At 34.5% G+C, this 15578-nt stretch overlaps 2 protein-coding genes across 2 annotated transcripts in view; both read left to right on the forward strand.

The window, feature by feature from the left end:
• The first annotated feature begins 2514 nt into the window (after window positions 1-2514).
• On the forward strand, window positions 2515-14531 carry LOC140440511 (lactosylceramide 4-alpha-galactosyltransferase-like). Its single transcript, XM_072530896.1, has 4 exons — window positions 2515-2671; window positions 9350-9927; window positions 13845-14111; window positions 14232-14531. The coding sequence occupies exons 2-4, from the start codon at window positions 9380-9382 to the stop codon at window positions 14524-14526; spliced, it is 1110 nt and encodes a 369-aa protein (XP_072386997.1). The 5' UTR covers window positions 2515-2671; window positions 9350-9379; the 3' UTR covers window positions 14527-14531.
• Window positions 14532-15173: 642 nt separating this feature from the next.
• Window positions 15174-15578, forward strand: part of Dp1 (satellite-binding protein 1 Dp1) — a 36726-nt gene continuing 36321 nt past the window's right edge. The window contains exons 1-2 of the mRNA XM_072531420.1: window positions 15174-15259; window positions 15321-15394. The gene's annotated coding sequence lies outside the window, so the exon portion shown is untranslated. The remainder of the gene's footprint in view (window positions 15260-15320; window positions 15395-15578) is intronic.

Raw genomic sequence — 15578 nt, forward strand, 5'->3', positions numbered from 1 at the left:
AGAAGACATCAGAATGTGATCAAACGTGAAAACCATGGCACAGGAAGGTAAAATCCATAATGCAATACAAGAAATGGCACACATGAAATTAAATATTCTGGGAATAAGCGAAATGCGTTGGCCAGGTTCCGGAACCGCAAATATCGGGGAACACCGCGTTTACTGGAACAGAAAACGGCAAACATGAATTAGGTGTCGGCATTATATTGATAAAAGAAGTGACAAAATCTGTTGACAACTTCATCCCAATCTCAGCAAAGTGATGCTCATACAACTGAATGCAAGACCGATCGGCATCAATATAATTCAAGTGTATGTAGAAGAGAGGTACATAGAAGAACTATACCATAGCATTAATTAAGTCGTGAAAAGGTTGAAAAAGCAAGACCTATCAGTTGTCACAGGTGACTTCAACGCCAAAGTTGGAGCCAGAAAAACATCATCTGCAGTTGGACCATTTGGAAATTAGGAAACTGGAACGATCGAGGAGATACATTGGACATTTTTGCGGAAGCAAATCAATTAGAAATAATGAATATCTGGTTTAAGCTACACCCAAGAAAATTGTACACCTAGAAATCTCCGCAGAATTCTGTGGGAAGGATTTTAAGAAATCATATTGATTACATGCTAGTAAATGAGAGGTATAGGAACAGCTGTACATCTGTCGAAACATACCCGGGGTCAGACATAAATTCTGATCATGTACTAGTTGTAGGTAATTTCAAAGTCAGAATGAAGAAGGTCACAAGTAAGTCGATTAAGAAGTATGATGTTAGAAAACTGAAAGATCCCAATGTTCTACTGAAGATGAGTGAATACCTCAATACAAGGGCTCTAAACTGTAGAAATGAGGGAACTATGGAGAAAAGTCTGACCATCATTCAAGAAACAGTGAGAGAAATAAAAGAACCACACCTGAAGAAAGATACAAAGAAACGGAAATCGTGGATGACCGATGAAATACTTGAACTTATGGATCAGAGAAAAAAAAACAAAGAAAATCTTCAAGAATATAAGAGAATACATATAATCGTCAGAAGAAAGATAAGAGAAGCCAAAGAGAAACAAAAAACTGAACAATGTCAAGAAATAGAGGAGCATCAGAGTCGATATGATAACTTCAATGTCCATCGAAAGGTGAAGGAAATAGCTGGAAAGCTCCGAAAACGCAATAGCGGAAAAATAATAGATGATGAACAATCTTGCCATAACCAAAGAAGATAAAAAGAAAGTATGGGAAGAATACTTGGAGAAACTTTTCCACGACCTTATAACAATACAAGAACCCACCATTGAAGAAAATTCAGGTCCCGCAATCTTACCAGTAGAAATAACGGCAGCCGTCAGGCAAAAGGATGGAAAGGCACCGGGACTTGATAAAATTCCTGCAGAACTTCTGAAGCTATTAGATGCAGAACAAATAAAAATAATAACTGAAATATTATTGAAATATACAAGGCAGGAAAAATACCAGTAGAGTGGCTCAAATCGGAGTTCGTATCATTGGCCAAAAAACCAGGGGCAAAAGTTTGTGAAGACTATAGGACATCCACAAAAGAATTTACCGGGAATGCGAGAAACAAATTGCCATCAATCAGTTTGAATTTGTGAACGCCGTTGGTACGAGGCTCTTTATTTAGCGTGCAAGTATTGTTTTAGAAATGTAGAGATGTCAGCTGTGATGTTTTTGCATGACTGATTGACTACAAGAAGGCTTTCGATAGAGTCAGGCATGAACAAATGATGGAAGTGCTGAAGAGGACAGGGATTGGTGGAAGAGACCTAAAATCAGCGGTGATCCGAATATATATAGAATGTACAGATTAGGTCAACATATTAAAGGGAGTGAGACAGGGATGCATAACTTCACCACTGGTATTCAATCTGTACTCGGAGCACATTTTTGAAGAGGCTCTAAAAGATATTGATGAAGGTATCTCAATAAATGAAGTCAAGCTCAGATGATACAATAGTGTTTTTCAACCATAGAAGGGCTATATCTAGAAGGGCTAAGAAGAATATCCTGGCTTGCTAACCTGAGAGCATGGTATAGAAAAACCTCAACACAGCTATTTCGTATAGCAACCAACAAAGTCATCATAGCCAGAATGATCGCCAACGTTCAGAACGGACAGGCACCCTAAGAAGAAGAAAGGGGACTTTTGGGTATTTTTATTGATGTGCTTTTGCAGATTTTTGAGGTGATGGTTCTCTAACAGTCTCTTTTGCAGCTATTCTTTTAGAAATTTAGAAACCTTTAACATTTTTTAGTTTGTTTATTTATGCAATGCAAAAAAAACAAAGACATTGTTTATCAATATATTGTTTCAAGCGGTACGAAGTTTGCCGGTTCAGCCAGTATATTATAAAAATCTATAAAAGGTCCTTAATAAAATTATTTTTTGCCAGAGTTTTATTTTCAATTATCAACTAAAAGTTACTGTTAGTTCGGTTTGACCTCATAGATTTCTGATAAATATACAAATTTATGATAAGACATTAACAGACCATAAAGATAATTTTTAACCAACTACCATATTGAAAATTCAGAATAATAAATAATTTAAATACTATTACACTTGTTGAAAATCCAGGAATAGTAAAAAAAATATCTAACGGTGTAGTTTTTAAGAAAGGCCTTCGTCTTATGGTTTACATATTTTTGCAGGTAAGTACTAAAATTTGAATTATTTATTTAAAAAATACGATGCTTTCAATAATTATTATTTTTGTCACTCCATCTTTTGCGCGGTCGTCCGATACTTCTTCTGCCAATTGGTGACTTATCTCTTGCTATTTTCGCGACACGGGTCTCCTCCAGTCTACTTATGTTTCCATTCTTTTTTTCTATTTTGTATACATTCATTTTTACACTGTACGATACATTTTCTTCTAATGTCTTCAGTTCTCTTTCGATCTCTCAGCGTATTTTCTGTAATTCTTCTCAGTACTTTCATCTCTGCCGTTTCCAGTAGCCTTTGCGTTATAGCTGTGTCGGGTCTTGTTTCTGAGGCATATGTCATTATTGGTCTTACTCTGGCTTTATAAATTCTTGATTTTATCTGAGTGTTAATGTGTCTGTTTCGCCATATCGTGTTATTAAGGCATCCTGCCAGTCTATTTGCTTTTTGTACTTGATCTCTCACTTCTTTGTCCAGGTCTCCATAGCTAGACAGTGTAATTCCCAGGTATTTTATTTACATTACTTGTTTAATACTGATGCCATCAATTTCTATTTTACATCTGGTTGGTTCTTTGCCGACTACTATTGTTTTAGTTTTCTGAGATGACATTGTCATATTAAATTCTTTTGCTCTTATGTTAAATCTGTGGACCCGTCTATGCAGACTATCTTCATCTTGGGCTATCAATATTGCGTCGGCTGCGTAACAGAGTATTTTGATTTCTTTGTTTCGCATTCTGTGTTCTTTTCCTTTGTTTACGCTTTTGATGATTTCATCCATGATCAAATTGAAGAGCATGGGGTTCAATGAATCTCCTTGTCTTATTTCGCTGCCTGTTTCTATAGGTACTGTAAGTTATCCATCTATTCTGACTTCCATTTTGTTGTTTTGTTTCGATAGTTTTTATAATATTTAGGAGAGCTTCTCTGTTATACAGAAAATGGATTAAATCTTTGAGTCTTACTCTGTCAAACGCTTTCTTTAGGTCAATCAGACAATAAAATGCTGGTCTATTATACTATAGTGATTTCTCAGTAATTTGCTTTATAACGAATATTGCATTTGTACACCATCTTCAAGTATTTAGACAACTATACCAACAATATTTAAGCTCCAAATCAATACAAGACAAAATAAAATATACAGAAAAACAAGCAGAAGTACGAAGGAAAATCTCTAAGAAGAAGAACGAGTCTTGAGAAAGAAACAGCCAACGAATAAATACTTATCTAGGAGGAACCAGAAGCACAGAAAGCTGGAAACTGATAAAAAAAATTGAGAAAAGAAAAGAATAAAGAAGTAATACACAGCATAAAATCTGAAGACTGGGAAGAGTATTTCAAAGAACTTTTTGGTAGAGAATAAAGTCGAATTTCAAGAACATAGAAATCAAAACCAAGATAGAATTTCAATAGTCGGCTCGCCAATAAGATTAATAACAGAGGAAATTAAAAATGTATGTAAACAGCTGAAGAGGAACAAAGCACCCGGACCAGGGGATATACCCGGGGAATTGTTTAAGTATGGAACGAACAAATTGTACGAATGTCTTCGACAACTATTTCAAGAATGCATAAACACAAGCGAAATCCCTACGGAATGAAAGATATCATACCTCAGTACTATACATAAAAAGGGTGATAAAAATAATTGTGAAAATTACCGAGTAATAGCTGTAACCGGATCTATGAGTCGAATATATGGAAAGGTTTTAAAGAACCGAATCGAGGGAGAATACTTAGATTATGAAGCAGAAGAACAAGCAGGATTTCGTACGGGTCGATCCACTATTTACCACATTTTCTCCTTAACCCAGATAATAAAAAAAAGATGGCACGGAATCAAGAATTTATATGGACCTACGGAAAGCCTACTACAGCGTTCCACTGAAGAAGCTGTGGCAATTAATAGAAAGCACGAATATTAATAAAGAATTAATAAAAGCCGTCAAAGTGCTATACAACCAACCAATAACAAAAATAAAAGCAGGGATACAAATAACATCATCAAATTACATCAAAATGACATCCATGAAATGGATTTCTAACATCAAAAGGATTAAAGCAAGGATGTTGTCTGTCCCCACTTTATTTAAAATATACCTCGAAAGTGCTTTAAAAAGATGGAAACAAAAATGCAGGACAATGGGTATACCGCTCACCAACACTATGGTATATACGCTCAACTTTGCAGACGATCAAGTAATAATGACTCCAGATTATAACGATTTAAACTATATGGCATGAAAATTAATTGAAGAATATGATATATGGGGTCTAGAAGTAAATAAAAAGAAAAGCGAATACCTGTGCATTGGAGTAGAACAAAAAGATCTCATATTAGACGATAACACCACGATAAAGCACTGTTGTGGCTACAAATATCTAGGTATCACTATTTCACAAGATGGAACATTAGACAAAGACATAAGAGAGAGAAATACGTCAGGGAGAAAAGCCATTACAATTTTAAACAGCATTTTATGGGACCAATCCATCAGCAAAGAAAATAAAAAGAGGATATATGAGACTATAGTAAAAAGTATCACTTTATACAGCTGTGAAGTATGGCCACTGAAAGAAAGAACACTGGCAACGCTGAAAACGACCGAAATGGATTTTTGGAGAAAAGCTGCAGGAAGATCTAGAAGAGAAAGGATTACCAACGAACGCATTAGAGAAATAATGGGAATCAAACGAACAATCACAGATGACCTGACAACAAAACAACTTATCTGGTTCGGACACATACAAAGAATGGATGAAGAATGAATACCAAAAGAAATATTAAAATGGCAACCAGAAGGAAAGAGAAAACGTGATAGACCGAGAAAAAGTTGGCGTTTTGCTACAATGTTTGTACTAACTTTGTAAGCCGGTAGTCTATTCTACTATTGTTCAGAGCAGTTATAATGCTGTCTAATTCCACGGTATCGAGGCTTTGAGAAAGTCTACGAAGATAAGTACCAGTGATCCAACTTCCAAGTTCGTTTGGTCTTCTCTTTGAGTTGTGTATAGTTCTTGATAGAAGTCTTCAACTATGTGTAGTAGTTCTTCTCTATTTGATATGGGGACTTCTTCTTGTTCATTAGTTTGTGTATTTCACATTTTCCATTGTTTAGCCATAGCCATCTTCTCACGACTTTCAGACTTTTATTCTCATTTATAGTTCGGTGGACCTTTTCATTCTTAAATTTTCTTAAATCTTTCCTTATAGCTTTTGATACTTCTTTATTTATTTTTCGTTGTTTTTATTCGTCAATGCATTCGTTTCCTTTGATTTCTCTTCTAGTTTCCATTAGTTGCTTTGTTTCAATGGTTATTTTTTCGTCTTGGCGTCTTTTAGGGCAGCATTTTACTCGAGCCTCTCGAATAGCTTCTAGGATATTTTCGTTTAGGATATTTACATTATTTATGCATTCATTTTGTTGTAGGATTTTATTGATATTGTTTTAGTATTCATTTAAATTCATTGGGTCGTTCCATATCGGGTTGGCTTTCTTCCTAATCATTTTGGATCTTTCTGTTATTAAGTCTAATTTTAGTTTGGCTCTTACCATTCTATAATCGCTGCCTGTGGTAAAGCTATTAAGGATTGTTATATCGTTGAATATATGTTTTTTTCGCTCATTTCTGCCTTTGGAACCAAATTTACCTATATAGTACTGTTTGCTGTTCATCCTGCTTTAGACCGATATTTGCATTGAAGTCGCCGCATATAATCGTGTAGTGTGTTGGTGTTTCTTTCAGTGCCGTTGAGAAATCATCGTAGAATTTTTCAATCTGCTCATCCGGATGGTCCGTTGTTGGAGCATATACTTAAATAATCTTTATTTTATACCTTCGGTTTAGCTTTACGATTAAATAGGCTACTCTTGTGGATATGCTTCTTGTAATTACTATATTATCTGCAAGTCTTTTGTGTATAAAGAAACCGACTCCCCCGATTGATTCGGTTTCAATACCTATACTGTAAAATATATGCCCTGTTTTTAGTGTTGTCAGGTTTTCTCCATGTCGCCTTACTTCACTGACTCCAATGATATCCCATTTTACTTTTGACATCTCGATTTCCATTTCGGTGACTTTTTCTTCAGATAATAATGTTCTGGTATTGTAGGTACAGATAAAGAGTGTTAAAGGTTTTGGTAGCGACAAATACATGGTTTAAATTACACCCTCGCAGGTTGTACACTTGGACTTCACCACAACACAATGAAAACAGAGTAATCCGTAACCAAATAGATTACATATTGGTCAACAAAAGATATCACAATGCAATCATCAGTGCAAAAACATATCCTGGAACTGACATCAATTCCGATCATAATCCTGTTAATGCAAAAGTTCGCGCAAGATGGAAACTAATAAAGAAACAAAAACCTCAACACCAACTATTAGACATCCAATTATTGAAAAACGACACCATACATCAGACAGTAAATAAAGAATTAAACAAAAATTTAGGAAATATCGACCACAATAGAATTAGCGAGTACGATGACATAAACGTTCTGTGGAAAACTATTAAAGAACAAATGAACAATGTAACGGAAAACATCTAAAAGTAACACCTAGAAATAACAAACAGGAATGGATGACAGAAGAGATTTTACAATTAATAAACAAATGAAGAGAATCTAAAGGAAAAAATGACAAGGACGGAGAATACAAAAGACTAAATAGAATAATTCGAAAAAAAAATAACCGAAGCAAAAGACAAATGGCTGGAAACAAAATGCGTGGAAATAGAAGAACTACAACAAAAGCATGATTTTTTTAATTTACATAAAAAGGTAAAAGAGTTTACATCGACTACCAAGAGAACGACTTTTCACACCATGCTGAACACGGATGGCAAACTGCTAGAATCAACGGAAGATAAACTGAAAGAATGGGAAAACTATATTAAAATTCTTTTTCACGACATACGAGAAGAACCAAGATTGGAAAATAACAACGAAGGGCCAACAATTTTGAAATCTGAAATCATAAATGCAATTAATCATCTTAAAACAAATAAAAGCCCAGGTCCAGACAGAATATACCCAGAAACGTTAAAATTAATCAGCGAAGAAAATATCGAAATATTTGTCCTTTTATTCAATCGCATTAATGATACAGGCCAAATACCCCAAGATTGGCTGGAGTCAATATTCATCCCACTACCAAAAAAGCCAAATCTATAACACTGCAATGAGTTCCGTCTGATAAGCCTTATGAGTCATACAGTAAAAATCCTACTAAAAATCGTACATAATCGTATCTATAGAAAGTGCGAAACAATCATCGGAGACGATCAGTTTGGATTCAGAGCCGGCATGGGAACGAGAGAAGCTCTGTTCAGTTTACTAGTTCTCGCCCAAAAATGCTACGACCAACAGAAAGATATATTTATATGCTTTATAAACTTCGAAAAAGCATTTGATAGAGTAAGACACGACCTACTATTAGAACGTTTGCAAGAAGTCGGTTTAGATGGAAAAGACATCAAATTCTTAAAAAAACTTGTACTGGAACCAAAACGTCAGAGTTAGGATCGAAGGATCCACATCCGTAGAAGTAGAAATTAGGAGGGGAGTTAGACAGGGATGTGTTCTGTCGCCTCTGCTGTTTAATTTTTACTCCGAGTTTCTATTTAAAGAAGCATTGGAGGATTCCAAGGATGGAGTCAATGTGAATGGCGTAAATATCAATAGTATCAGATACGCCGATGATACAGTGTTAATTGCGGATTCCGACTTAGGTCTACAACGACTCATCGACAAGGCCAACTCGACCTGTGAGCAATTTGGTATGAAAATAAACATTAAACCAAAGTGATGTCAATCCGAAAAAACCAAAACGTACCTCAACCTTGCACAATAAATGGGCACATTTTAGAACAGGTCAATAGATTTAAGTACCTGGGATGTTGAATCGATAGCAGCCTAAATCCTGATCTAGAAATAAGATCGAGAATAGAACAGGCCAGAAAATCTTTCGAAAAAATAAAAAAACTGCTTTGTGATTCTCGAATAAAACTCGAAATTAGACTACGTTTATCAAAATGCTATGTCTGGTCGACTCTTCTATATGCAGTTGAAACGTGGACCCTTAAAACATCAACCGTAAATAAATTGGAGGCCTTTGAAATGTGGATCTACTGGAGAATACTCAAAATTTCATGGACATCGCATACCTCAAACGAAGAAGTGCTGCATAGAATAGGCAAGGAAAGAGGACTTTTTAACACAGTAAAAGTTAGAAAAACATCATACCTAGGCCACATACTGAGAAATAATAAGTACCAATATGCCCAACTTATAGTGAAAGGAAAAATCGAGGGAAAGAGAGGCCTAGGAAGGAAAAGACTATCGTGGCTCAGAAACATCCGACAATGGACAGGGCTAAATTTTGAACAGCTAATAAGAACAGCTGAAGATAGAGAAGAGTTTAAAATTGTAGTAGCCAACCTCCATTGAGGAGAGGGCACTTTAAGAAGAAGAAGAAACGGTTTTTTCATCTTTCGCGTCGTCAGTATTTTGTCCCCCCACCCCCAGAATCATTGGGACAGACTGATAAATCAGTGTGAGATTTTCGATTTCTACTATATACAAAATAATAACAGTCCAATAATCCAATAAATTATTCTAAACTTAACACCTTCGTTTAATTTTTCAGCTTAGTACTTCCTAGCAAGATTTCAGAACCATGCGTTTATTTTATTTCATCCATTACACCTATAAAAGAAAAAGGACAACTTTTTGGAAATACCTGACCTCGTTGATACTATTAATAGTCCTACTTTGTGGTATATTTATGTTAGGATATTCAACACCTGATAAAGCAGCCTCATATCCAAAGGAGTGCTATTACATAGAGGACAAGGAAACTCTACCTAACATATTGGACTTACAAGTCACTTCAGAAAAAACGATATTCTTTCACGAAACTTCTTGCGAGTCTAACACTAAGGACAAAATTACCATCTCCGCTCGACACGCGTGTGCAGTGGAGAGCGCCGCCCGTTTGAACCCCCATTATGACGTAACTCTGATTTACAATTCTCCTGGTGTTATAAAAATGGAAGACGACGATACGGATAAGCTTATACAAGGATTGTTGACTTACAAAAATGTTAAATTTGTTTATGCCAACATTAATCAGTTTAGCAAAGGTACCTTTATGGAGGACGTGCTTACTCCAGCCTTTTCGGAGAAGTTTGGAGGTGTGATAAACGACGCACTTGATTCTTTTAGGTAAATATGGTCTTTTAATTTAAATATATACACATATACTTACACTTCTTTATTCTTCGACATCTGAAAAATGCTTTTCAATTAATTTCTTTAAACCTCTACCATACAACCTTAGTAGGGGAAAGAGGTCTACATTCGCCTATAGGGAACATTCGGCTATCCTTAATAATTTTGAATTCTATTTGAATTTCGCGCCAGTTTTAGTATAAACGATTGAAAGTATATCAGTACGTTACCGGGCTAGTTATTCTTGGTGCTCCCACGTTTTTTAGATATTTTTTCCGAGTGAAGTATAAAATAGTGTCTTCAAGGTAAGTTTTTATATAAATTTATATAAATTTATATAAAAATTTGATTTGTGTAATCCGTACTAGGCTACTATGTTACCTATATTATTATGGCAAAACATAAACTCAAATACAGAGCTCAACATCACAGACTCAAATCAAAAGCAGAGATTCTGACTGACTGGGAGGATTCTGGTTAGGAAAGTGAGGAGGATGTGTCGTTTTCAGGCAAATATACATCAAGACAAATATTAAAACGAACAACTTGTATTTTACATAAAAAAATGTTCTAATTTGAATTATGGGCTAAACTACAAGCAAATAAGCAGTCTAGCCTTCGATTATGCGAATTCCATACTGCGATGTAAGGTGCCAACATCTTGGAATCTTAACAAGATCGTAGGTTTGTGGCATATGATTATTATAATAATTGTTTTATAATAAAAGTTCATCTCTTAGGCCCTTACTGGTTAAGAGGCGTTATGAAAAGGCACGAAAAAGATATATCTTTACGTAAGCCAGAGAACACAAGCATCAGCAGGGCAATGGCATTTAATAAACCTGTCATTAATGATTTTTTCTCCAAATACATATCCATTCTTGAAAAGTACATGTTTGGACCAGAAGAAATGTGGAACTTAGATGAAACTGGCTTGACGACAGTAATGCTTCCTACGAGGGTTGTTGCTCCTAAGGGTAAAAAGCAAGTTGCTCATATATCTTCTCAAGACAGGGGGGAACTTATTACTTTTGTTGGTATTGTTAATGCAGCAGAAGGAACAGTTCCATCGGTTTTTGTATTCCCTAGAATAAGAAACCCAGTAGAATACTTAGGAGATAAATATCCAACCTCAGCTATTGCTTTTAGAAACAAAAGGGGATAGATGACATCAGAAGTTTTTCCTGGGGTAATAAAACACTTCGTCAGTCATGTGAAATGTACTCAACAAAATAGAGTTTTGCTGCTTGTAGATAACGATTCTAGTCTAGTTAAATGCTACATTTTTCCGATCTTACTGTATGGTGTGGAGGCCTGGACGCTGACGGAGACGCTCACGAGAAAACTAGAAGCATTCACGCATTCTTCGTATATCCTGGACCGAACATGTTACCAACATAGAGGTAATTCAAAGAATCGGAAAGGAGAAAGAAATCGTGAATACAATTAAACAAAGAAAGCTTGAATATCTAGGCCACATATTGAGACACGATAAGTACCGTCTACTGCAATTGATTGTCCAGGGAAAAATAGACAGTAAGCGAGGGCCAGGCAGGAGAAGACACTCGTGGCTAAAAAATCTGAGGAAGTGGTTTGGGCTCACATCGGTCGCAACGGACAGGGCACTTGAAGAAGAAGAACGATAAATCCCACATTTCTGTGGAAGTAATAAGACTGTATCAAGAAAATGGAATCGTACTGCTGTCGTTCCCCCCTCATATCACTCACAGGTTGCAGCCTTTAAACGTTGGAGTCTACGGCCCTTTTAAAACATATCTAGCGGCTACGCATCATTAGGTGCAAAACCTTTTTCTATTAAACACTACAAGCTTCTTCAAAAATACTGGACTTTGGACTTTAAACCGCCAAATATTTAACGATACGGACTTTATAGCAAGCGAAGTGACCGACAAACCACTAGCTGAGAATACTCTCGTCCACAGAGAATCAACCCCAACAGCTCCGGCAGAAATGCTAGACTTTACTATCGAGAAAATGACAGTTCCAGTACCCTCTACTTCAAATCCTTTGTGTTTAGATAAAATTAGACCCTTCCCAAAGGCAAATGTCGAAATTAACAAAAAAAGTACTTCCCGAAAATCTAAGGCAACAATATATACTGAAATTTTAGAATAAGGGAGGAAAAATAAGAATAAAAGCGAAAAAATCTGTAAAAAGAGATTTGGTACGAAACAGTGCCAAAAGAAATATATCCAGTTCAAGAAAATCTAGTATCGATCTTTCGTTAGTTGAGTCGTCCGACGAAGATTTTTTGCCGGATATGAAGTTTATTTCCGATAAGGATACTCTTTCTATAGATGCCTTTATACTTATAAGATTTGTGGTTCCTAAGAAACTAGAAATTTATTACATAGGAAAAATCATTTCCCTACAAGATGCCGATTTTGTAGTTAAATTCTTACGCAAAAAAGCAAATAACAGTTTTAATTTCCTGATATTGATGATATTGTTATGTCTTTATTAATTCTAATTTATTGTTATTTTACCGATATTATTACACGATACACGATTGTATTAACACGATAATTTATATCAATTTATTAAACCACTGTACAACAATTTATTTGACTAATAATTACATAATTTATCTATACGGACGTTACATTTGAAACGCGTCGCGATCTTCTTTTCTGACTGCCCGTTTTCTCCAAAAAGGTCCTGTTATATACCCAATACTATTAGACTAGAAAAGTCGATGGCCTTCTCGACTACTAGACAGAGCGGCGAATGGTCTCAAGACTGGTATTTTTATATCGGCTCGTCTCCAGAAAGTTCGATTGTTGTTTTTATAGCGGAGGGGGACCCATCGTGTGTCAGGTAGATATTACCTAGAAAATACGTGAATGAATGAGAATATTAGTAATAAATATGTTTACGGTTTTGGGTCAGAATTTATCGTAACAATATTTCAGTTATAGAACAAAAGGGCTTCGAATGTGTTTAAGTTCAATGTTAACTTTTTGTCTTTGAACGTAAGATAAATTTTTGACCACATTAAGTAATAGCGATTAATTTTAGTTTACTTACCTACTTACTTACAGTTTGGTGTTTAATGTAATGGTAATAAAAAAACCCTTTGTTTACTTATTTTAATGTGTTTTTTGTATTTAACTTTTAACAAACCAGATCAATCCTAGATGAATGTTCCCCACCGGTGGTTATCATTCGGCAATATAACTTATAGAAAATTAGTGAATTAGTAACTTAAAATATGTGTAAAATAATATCCCCCATTAACACTGAAGAGTGAAACAAATCATCTTTAGCTATATTTTAGATTTTAATCGCTAAAGTTAAATGTGCCGAATGATCCCCACTTTTCCCTACAGAACTGGTTACACTATAATTTAATACATTTATAATAAATAAATTGCTGCATATTTTTATTACATTGTAAGCTAATAGAAGAGGTGTGCCATTATTTTGGAGTATTATCTTTATTTAGAAGATATTTAGCAGCATTTCCATTTTTCATTTATCTCAGAACATTTCTAAATGTTTTCCTAGTAACCATTTGTATATTTACAATGTTAGATTTTTGCTATTATCAGTTCAACTATTGTATTAAAGTGCGATAAAAAAAGTTATGTATTGGTAAAACATTTACATATTTATACAGTCACAGCGGAAGAGTTGATTTGTGCACCTAACGAGCAGATGCCATTAGATAGGTATACCTACAAAATGTCAAAACTGACCATATTGTTATTTTGATTTTTGAAATGTTTCAATTTTTTTTTTAAATTTAGAAATACAGAAACTTAGGTACTATGAAGCTTTGTGCTAGTCTACAGTACCACTTACTGTACCATTTTCTTTTATTTACCTTTAGAGTCTTAAAACTTGCGATTACAACATTAATATTAACTCTATATATGTATATATTTTAGGTATATTACTTTGTGGAAATATGGAGGCATATGGATAGACCTTGATATGATAGTTACCAAACCGCTGGACGACCTTCCTGCTAACTTTGTTGGTATGGAATCTAGTCAAAAAGTTAGTACAGATATCCTTGGTTTCCAGGCGGATGGTCCTGGTCATAGACTAATATCCAATTCACTAAATTTTCTCGCTACTAAATTCAACAACACTCAATTTAACACGTTCAGTGAAAACTTCCAAAAAACGGATAATTCTGACGTGTTTACAAGGTAAGCAAGAATGGTTAATCGATTTACCAACAGAAATTGGTGCAATATTCATTTAATAAAATTTTCTTTTCAATTAACTATAAAAAGTCTGTTTTATTGTTTTAAATATTTTTATTGTAGGTTTCTAAAATCAACTTGTGAAGCTGAAGCATTTCAAAATGTCGGCGCTCAAATCTGCCAAGATATCACTGTTCTTTCTAGCAATTACTTTTATCCAATTGACACCAACTCTGTTGAAAAGTACATAGAAGAAGAAAATTTGGAAAAAGTCGTGGATGCTTTCCAGAAAAGTTATACTTTTCATACTTGGGATCCGAAACGAAACACCAGTCTACTGACAAACAAGTCACCTTTTTTTCATCTCATTAAAAACTTTTGTCCGAAGACGTACGAAATAGGAAATAAAATGTTTTAAATGATTTTGTTTCTTTTTTTATTCGTTAAATCTTTTAGTAATAATCTTTTTAGTAATAACTACAAACAACAAGAAAAGTTTAGAGACAATATAAAAATATATAGAAGTACATAACTGAAAAGAAATGCCACTAATTCATTTTCTAAACTAATTCTTTTATAAAGAGTTAATAATGTGCGAATTTAAGTTTGGAAAATTGTTCTTTTGTTTTATATATCTCAAATAAGTTAATAAAAAAATTTAGCTTTTTCTGCTTTAGCAAACAGAATAATTTTCACAAGGAAACTAAATTCTTGTAGCTGGCTGTATACAATGTATCACAAAAAATTTATTTAAAAATTCCTTTATAAAATGTATATATTAAGGTATATACATATATACCTTTTATAAAGGAATTTTTTAGTATAATTTTATTCATCATCTGAATAAAATAGCCTTGTATAGGTAATATCAAATATCTATTAATGTGATTATATAATTTTTAATTTGCACAAACTGAATAAAATTATACATTTTATTCAGTTAGTGTAAACGTAGCCTGTCATAATTTCGATTATTATGCCATCTGTCAATAACTATTGGAAGCTGGGGCTACGTCGACAGCAGATTGCAATTTCCTGACAAGGTGGTAAATTCGGTGTCTACGTACTTGAGCAGTTGAATGAGTTTTCGACACTGCGCATTGAGAGTACTCTTCTTATCTAAATTTTCTTCATTTTCTACTTGGCAGTAGGTACGTCAACGTGTAAATATTTTTTCGGTGTGAAAATCTAACGTTTGATTTCTTGTTTCAGCAAGACCAAGTAAAGCTGGAGATTCTACGAAGATCCAGGATTTTCTAGGACGGATTTTCTGTTTTTACAGTACAGTAAGTTTCTTTTAGTTATTAACTTTCGGGTTTGTTTTGTGGTACAGGTCAACATGCTGGAGATGACACGTAGACTTAAATACAGCATTTCTGATTTAATTTAGGCTAATGAAAGCAAATACGGGGACAAGTAAATTAATAATTACCACTGTTGTATTATTGGTATTGTTAAAATTCCGATAAT

This window comes from Diabrotica undecimpunctata, chromosome 5, assembly GCF_040954645.1.
Source record: "Diabrotica undecimpunctata isolate CICGRU chromosome 5, icDiaUnde3, whole genome shotgun sequence".
Taxonomy (NCBI): Eukaryota; Metazoa; Arthropoda; class Insecta; order Coleoptera; family Chrysomelidae; genus Diabrotica; species Diabrotica undecimpunctata.

Bases quoted from the DNA above. Each gene is read 5' to 3' on its own strand.
- LOC140440511 (XM_072530896.1), top strand. From the start codon at position 9,380: ATGCGTTTATTTTATTTCATCCATTACACCTATAAAAGAAAAAGGACA. The intron at 9,928-13,844 runs GTAAATATGGTC...TATATATTTTAG, and splicing joins GACGCACTTGATTCTTTTAG to GTATATTACTTTGTGGAAAT. The intron at 14,112-14,231 runs GTAAGCAAGAAT...TTTTTATTGTAG, and splicing joins AATTCTGACGTGTTTACAAG to GTTTCTAAAATCAACTTGTG.